At 52.9% G+C, this 7,121-nt stretch overlaps 1 protein-coding gene across 1 annotated transcript; it reads left to right on the forward strand.

The window, feature by feature from the left end:
* Positions 1–248: 248 nt before the first annotated feature.
* Positions 249–6,316, forward strand: LOC119107723 (uncharacterized). The gene is made up of 7 exons (XM_037231266.1): positions 249–337; positions 746–875; positions 1,205–1,318; positions 1,692–1,812; positions 3,123–3,263; positions 4,106–4,539; positions 5,247–6,316. Exons 2-7 carry the CDS (start codon positions 801–803, stop codon positions 5,406–5,408), a joined length of 1,047 nt encoding a protein of 348 aa, XP_037087161.1. The 5' UTR covers positions 249–337; positions 746–800; the 3' UTR covers positions 5,409–6,316.
* The last annotated feature ends 805 nt before the right edge of the window (positions 6,317–7,121 follow it).

Genomic DNA, 7,121 nt, shown 5'->3' on the forward strand with positions numbered 1-7,121 from the left:
CACGTCACGGGCGAGAAGCGGGCCGCGGTGTCACGTCACGGGCAAGGAGCAGGCCGCGGCGTCTCTTCACGGGCGAGAAGCGGGCCTCGGTGTCACGTCACGGGCGAGAAGCGGGCCGCGGTGTCGCGTCACGGGCGCGGAGCGGGCCGCGGTCTCGGGACCGATCGATATTGGCCGTCGTCCGGAGGTGGTCTGCACAGCTGCAGCCTCTCTCGCGCTGTGACGGCCGCAGCCGACACCTGTGCACTGCGCCGAGGGCGACCGTCAACTTGTCCCGCACACGGTGTGCGGTGGCCAGGGCAGCACAGTAGCAACACCGTCCGTCGACACAAGGCAGGTAAGATCGCGCGCATGTCTGAGTTATGTCTTTTGCACATTTGTTTGCAAAAAAATGTATGCGTATTGACTTCCTTGCGGGAAGACACAGAAATGTCAACTAATACACAAATAGCGCAAACTGAGTTCCAGGGCAGGACATCAAAAACCTTGAAAATCATGTCAAAGTAGCTGGAAAGGACATAGTCCAAACGTATATTAGATCTCGACTAACATATGTATTTATATATCTGGTAAGTGTTAATGGACATAACTTTGCCGGTGGCATTCGGGGTTTATTTCCTGAGTCAATCCCATCCATGGTTCCTATTCAAAGAAGTGCAAACCGTTAGAATGTGCATCATTAGTCATACGTGCCTAATCCCGTGCCTCCTTGTGTGCTCATAACCACCCTGACGAGCCTCTGTAGGGGGCTGAAAAGCTCCAGCTCTGCTCATCGAGACCAGCCCTGATGTAAGACCAGCATGTGCAGGTGTTCACTGACGTGCCACGACCTTAGCCTTTGGCACAAGGAGCCATGGCGTTTCGTCACCACTCGGGTAAGCAGCAGACTTGCCCTTTGCGAACTGGCCAGACAGTGATAGCGTCTGGCCATATATAGTGATGGTGATAGCGTCTGCCAACCAGGCCGTCAAACATTTGTGGACGCGCAGTACGAGCAGCTTGGGTTATCCTCGGCTGGACTTTTCTTACATACCGGTAGCTGTTGCCGTCTTGAAATGCGCTTCTGATGTCTTGGCTCAAGGATCGTGACTGCTTACGACTGCGCCTGATTAATACCCATAACCACAACTTTAATGAATGGCGTGCGGTGATCAGCGCAGCGACACAGCAGCGTGCCAACGACATCGAGGCGATTTATTTCCAGTGGCAATACCCTGGTCGGAAGAGCACGGGATATCTCTGCTATCGCTTGGCAGTCGCCTGCTTCTTCTTCGTCTGGACTGTCATCGACATGGCGACATATGCCGTTCCTGGTCAGGTACTGCCGGCTGTATGTGGTATCACTTGTCAGGTGCTGCGGTATGCCTTCCCGTTGGGGATTATTGGCCGGCTCTGGGTCAGGTAATGCTGGCTGTATGTGGTATCACTTGTCAGGTGCTGCGGTATGCCTTCCCGTTCGGGGGTTATCGGCCGGGTCTGGGTCAGTACTTGCTGATCATGTTCGTCATGTCCGGAAATTTTCCCGTGGCTGGTGAATTATACTGTTCCTAAATGGCCATGAGTTGTCGCATATGCTGTTTCTGAGCAAGCTGAAAATTAAGCAATGACTTAGCTCCACGGGCAGATGAGGAATCTGCACCCGGTGAGTGCCCCAGCTGCCCGTATCGTAACACCTGAGCCCGCATCGGCAGCGCTCCCGCTGGCTGATCCACATCACCAACTGGAGCAAGCTGTTCGTGATGATTGACGTGGTGCTGCAAGCTGCACACACCTGCCACTACCAGCTGTGGAAGCTGCGGAAACGTCCACCAGGTCAGCGCACAGGGGTCCCACGGCCACCACCGGGGGCTGATCGACCACCGCTCCAGAATAGCGGACCCAGAGTAGCACGGCTATGACACAAGACCAGCGGGGGCCGCCTCGGTCTGGGTTGACCAGCAGGCAGATCCGTTATGCCACTGCGGCGTTCGGTAACGTCCCGTTCCGGTGATGGGATTCTGTCGAAATTGGCGCCTGTGTGGACTGGGAGGCTTAGCCCAACTCCTACGCCCCTGCGGTGACCCGGTGACCGGCCGTCTGCTGGGGCAATTTGGCGCCCACCAAAAAGCGATTTTAAGCTGGCATACGCACTTTTTGACCATGCACATCCGCTGTGAAAGCCGGGAGATGGGCACGGTCTCGCCCTGCAGTCATGCGTCAAGACCGTCTTATGAGAATGCTGAACGCTCGGCCGAGCGGCCAGGCCCCACGATGTGTTTCCCTTTTCCATTCTTCTCCTTTTTCCATGTTCCCACATTGAAATACGTATCTTCCATCGAATTTTTTGGATAAATTCAGGTTTGGGTAGCTTGCACTGCTGCAAAATATGCGTTTGCCCTGAGTTTTGTGGAGTTAGCAGTGGTCGTTTATTTGCATATGCGCGTTGTCATGTGTATTCCGCGGTAGGCTTCTCATTTGTTTGTCATGTGGCGGTGTGACGTCAGTGTTGTTTACGCTTGGGTTTTTCATCCCGGCTGTCCCTGGCCGCCCGTATTTCCTGTGCATCCGAGCACTTCTGGTCACAAGGCCAACCTATAAGAAGAAGCTCTCTAAGACTCGTGCCGGGTTGTGGTCCATGAGAGATGAAAATTTGAGCATACTTTCACTTTAAGAATATATTTGCAAAAGCATCCAGGATTCCTTGGAAAAGGCCTTTGGAAAAACAAAATTAGAAAAAATGTTTTTGGTGGAAAAACGTGAAAAGCCGTTGAGGACGTGCAAAACCTCTGAGTTTCATTGTGTTTTTATTTTCCTTTAATAGGTCTTATTAACCATCCCAGGGTGGTAAGCGTGATGCGATTACCGAAACAAAACTGACCAAGCTTATGCGTATCTGCGTGAACAACGTTCAAAGATGACAAATGTATGGCACTCTTAAGCACTGCAATGCGTTATCTCTTCGTCATGCATGCGGAGATACATTAACCTGTTATAGAAGTGGATATAACATACATGACTTCCTGGTGGCAGGCGGAACCCTATGTCATTTGAGAACTTTACAGAGCTCAATCAGCGACGTTCGGTGAGCAACTCAGTCGCAATATTTCATCGTTTGAAATCCTTCTCCTGCCCGCATGTTGCAGGAAGAACCGCGGTCCCGGGAGCATACGTTCTGCAGGAGATCAGCTTTAACCCACTGCTCCGGTTCTTGTATGGTATTCAGTGGTTCTTCACCAACGTCAGTGGCGTGTTCGCCGTCGTCACCGTTAACGTCGCCTTCATCGGTAAGTGATATCGCAGCATATCCCATGAGCTGAGACTCAGCCTTTGAGACGGGCACTGCTTGGTACACCAGATGTGAAAAAAGAGATTTTTCTTCCTTGTAGTTTTCCACCCAAGGGTACAATATCGTTGCTACGACGGCGCTGACCTACCGATATCATTCACATCAAACCAAGCTTAGTTACCAGCTCTCACAGCAGCGCGTTAAGTCTACAGTGGAGTCGAGTTGGCCAGTCGGCCAGCGACTCCTGACTGCCGGCCTTCTACAATCGCCACTGCACGTCCTCACGGCTAATATTTTCTTTACCCAACCAGCCCGCCACCCAGAGAACTGCACCGATACGCATCGCAGCCTATTGCTTATTAGCTGCACCCGCCTGTTAACCACTCAATTGCGTTTCCAAAGCGCTTAGATTCTAAATTATGGACGAGTTTCAAAACCATTTACACACTTATTTTTATTTTGCATTTATAACGCACAATTAGTGCAAACAAAGCCCATTGCAGCTGAGAGAAACACAAGCAGCGACATTGTTTCTGGTAGCATTTGGTAAAATATCTACCAGATATTTCGTAATCGTCCTGTCCATACCTATACAAATCCATCCCAACTCATCCTCTTACCGGTGGCGCAGGCAGGGGTGCATAAGACCCTTCGGGCTTTTCGGGACCGACGATTAAATACCTGATTTGAAGGCCCAAAGGGCCGGCTGGAGATCGTATTAAGAGACCATGGCCAGCAGGGCAAGATCCTCAAATAGCGGTTAGAGAGCCCATCGCACCGATCTCTATCTGTGAATGGCCGACCGATGCCGACACCTTATCCCTGCCGTGCCGGGTTCAGAGGACGACAGCAGCGGCGCCTTCCGTGCCGCCCGCTACTTCACCAGCCTGTTGTACGTCCTGCTGGACCATCTGGTGCACAACCAGCCCAAGCACATGCTGCACGTCTTCTACTCGCTCTTCCTGCACGTCATCTACATCGTCTTCAACGCCATCTACGTCATGGCCGGCGGCACAACGGCCAGCGGCTCGTCCGTGATCGACGGCATCGACTGGAGCAACACGGCCACCACCAGCGGCTTCGTCAGCCTTAGCGTCTTCCTCGTGTTCCTGGCGCACGGTGGCCTGTGGCTTCTGGCGCGCCTGAGGGAGGTGCTCTACAGCTGCCTGTCGGACGAGCACGCCATCAAGCTGCCCCTGGGCACCACCGGGCCGCCGCCGTACGGTGCCATGCGCCAGGACCCGGAAGGCGGCCATCCGAGTCCCGTCATCAAGGTCAGTAGACTGTGTGACCCGTGAACACTTTAATCTCAAAGGTCTAACCCTGCTTGCGCTTGGGGCATTGTTAATTATTTGAGGAGATATGACTGATGAACGTAGTGCATAATTCAGGACCACACAGTGGCCGAAGTGATTGCTCGCAGCTGTGTCTTCTGCCATGACGGCGATAACGCTCAAATGTGCGTTATAATTACACCCGTCGCATGCGTTTTGCATTTACACCTGCTTGCTTACTGCATAGCATATTTTCATTTGTATGCGGGAGATATCTAAAACACCAAGCAGCACGCTATTGACAGTCGTTCAACCTGTTTGCAATGCAGTCAGGTATGAGCAGAAGCCTAACCGGATCCCTGAAAGACGCGGCATCCTTTCGCAACTACTGTTCACCATTTCAATCTGATCTCACGATCCTGTCTGACACCGTCTCGGTGCGATCCCACGCCACGCTCGGCGAGATTTCCTGCTCGTTTCTGGGACCGTTTCGGTCCGATCTTGCGCCCCTCTTGGTCCGATCTCGCGCCCCTCTCGGTGCGATCTTACGCCCCTCTTGGTCCGATCTCACGTCTCTCTTGGTCAGATCTCACGGCTCCCTCGGTCCGATCTCACGCCCCTCTCGGTCCGATCTCACACCTCTCTTGGTCCGATCTCACGCCCCTCTCGGTTCGATATCATGACCGTCCCTGACGTCGTCTCGGCAGGAGAAGCAGAGCCATGCAGGCGACCGCAACAGCCCCACCTCGAAGGCGACGCCCATCCCGGGCCACCAGCCGCTGCCGGCGGAGGTCGACCCAGCCGCCGCTTCACCGATCACGACCGGCAGCTCGCCGGCGGGGTCACGTGACCCGGCCCAACCCCGATAGAAGCACCCCGACACCAAGTTCTGTTGGCGTAGCTCTCCATGCTGATTATTAACAGTGGCAGGCATGCGCGGGCTGACAGGACGGCATGCGCATGCTGACAAGACGGCATGCGTGTACGGCTGGCATTTTGGCGTTTGCTCTGTTAAACCATCTGCTCCAGACTCGCACCTCCTGTCTGTGACCGATCGAGCCGACCTAATTGGTCAGTCGGTCGGTCTGACCTGGCCGGGCCATCCAGGTCAGGTCAGGACGTGTGGAGTCAGGCGAAAGGCACGTGTGCTGGCAGTCATTCCGCGCACAACGTACTGGTGGAATAAAACTGAGAGGCTTGTTTTTGTGCGTCATGTTACGTCAACGAGTGTCAAGAGTTTAATGTGGTATAGTATGTGTGGCTTTCACAGACTCTCCTGAAATTTGTACTCGTCTTGCACTACATTGTACCTCGTGGGGCTTACGCACAAGCTGTGCACTTTTCATGCAACAAGGGAATTTCCTTTTGCATTTTCCCATCAGCATCGGTCCAGCACCTAGACTGCAGCGATACGTGCGTGCGCGAACCGTGTAGCAGGTGTCAAAGGGTGTGCGTGACTCTAGAACAGGGACCGGTGCGCATGAGTTATGCGACTTGGCATCTGCAGACCACAATATCTCTGGTACTAGCCACGGCTCGCACTCGGACTCAGGTGTGTATTGCGGTGCGCAACTTGACCGAGCTGGTATCACTACCAGTTACCCGTTTTCATATTCGCTATTCCGGTTTGGGAACTATACCTGCGTCTGCACAAAACATGCTGTAACCGCAGGATGTCACGCGAATCTGTTGGTTTTGGTTGTTGACTGCTCCAAACTGTGGTGTTTTGAATATATGCACGTGTGCACGTGTGAATATATGCAATTTAAGTGCTGAACGATACATTCTCAACAGGATATGCCTTGACAAAACGGCTTCCATGCAGGAAACAGCATAGCAGGACAAGTGTCAAATAACCACACTGTAAAAGACGGTAAGTATCTTTGACAGGACATGTCGAGAAACGGGTGTCTGTTCTATGCAAAAAGGCATAACAGTCAGACAAAGTGGTGATAACCCAGACAAATCAACGTCAGTATACGTGATGTAACAAGTACCGAAACGCGTTTGCGCATCTTTGCACGGCAGCAAATCATATACGTCCGAGCCCAGCACAGACATCGAAGGGTCGTCTCTAACCTCAGCACAGCCGCAGAACAGTCGTGTAACTGCAGAACAACCACGCAGCCATGATGTGGCCACCGCAAAAGCACGGAATAGTCATCCAGCATCGAGAAACGCGCCGTCAGCGGGGCGAGCGAACAAAATGGCTGCATTGCGTGGATAAGTGTGATGTAGCGCCAGCTGATAGAAATACAACGGTTCTATCAAATGCACACGGTTGCACTTTCCGTGCGCAATTCCAATTATTTTTGCCGTGCCGACGTATCCTGGCTACCAAGCAACCGTGCGGATAGCCTCATTTAATACTGCTTCATAAGGGTGTCATATGACGAGATAATGCCGGCAGATGACCGATTTGCATAAGCGGGCAACAGTGCTGTCACATCGGCATCGCGTGTGCAAGGTTGTACGGCATGTACGCGAAAATCCGTTTTTGAATTGATCTTCGTAACTTTGCAGACCGTCGCTGACGCCGACACCCCCCCCCCCCCTCCCCAGCATTGAATGATGCAGTTTCA

The sequence above is a fragment of the Pollicipes pollicipes genome, unplaced genomic scaffold, assembly GCF_011947565.3.
Source record: "Pollicipes pollicipes isolate AB1234 unplaced genomic scaffold, Ppol_2.1 Scaffold_6686;HRSCAF=7923_pilon_pilon_pilon, whole genome shotgun sequence".
Classification (NCBI taxonomy): domain Eukaryota; kingdom Metazoa; phylum Arthropoda; class Thecostraca; order Pollicipedomorpha; family Pollicipedidae; genus Pollicipes; species Pollicipes pollicipes.

What these genes read in the sequence shown, in the direction of transcription:
- LOC119107723 (XM_037231266.1), top strand. Translation starts at nt 801, where the DNA reads ATGTGCAGGTGTTCACTGACGTGCCACGACCTTAGCCTTTGGCACAAG. An exon ending in CATATGCCGTTCCTGGTCAG is followed by an intron (nt 1,319 to 1,691) that starts GTACTGCCGGCT and finishes CCGCATCGGCAG; the next exon opens with CGCTCCCGCTGGCTGATCCA. An exon ending in CGTTAACGTCGCCTTCATCG is followed by an intron (nt 3,264 to 4,105) that starts GTAAGTGATATC and finishes TGCCGGGTTCAG; the next exon opens with AGGACGACAGCAGCGGCGCC.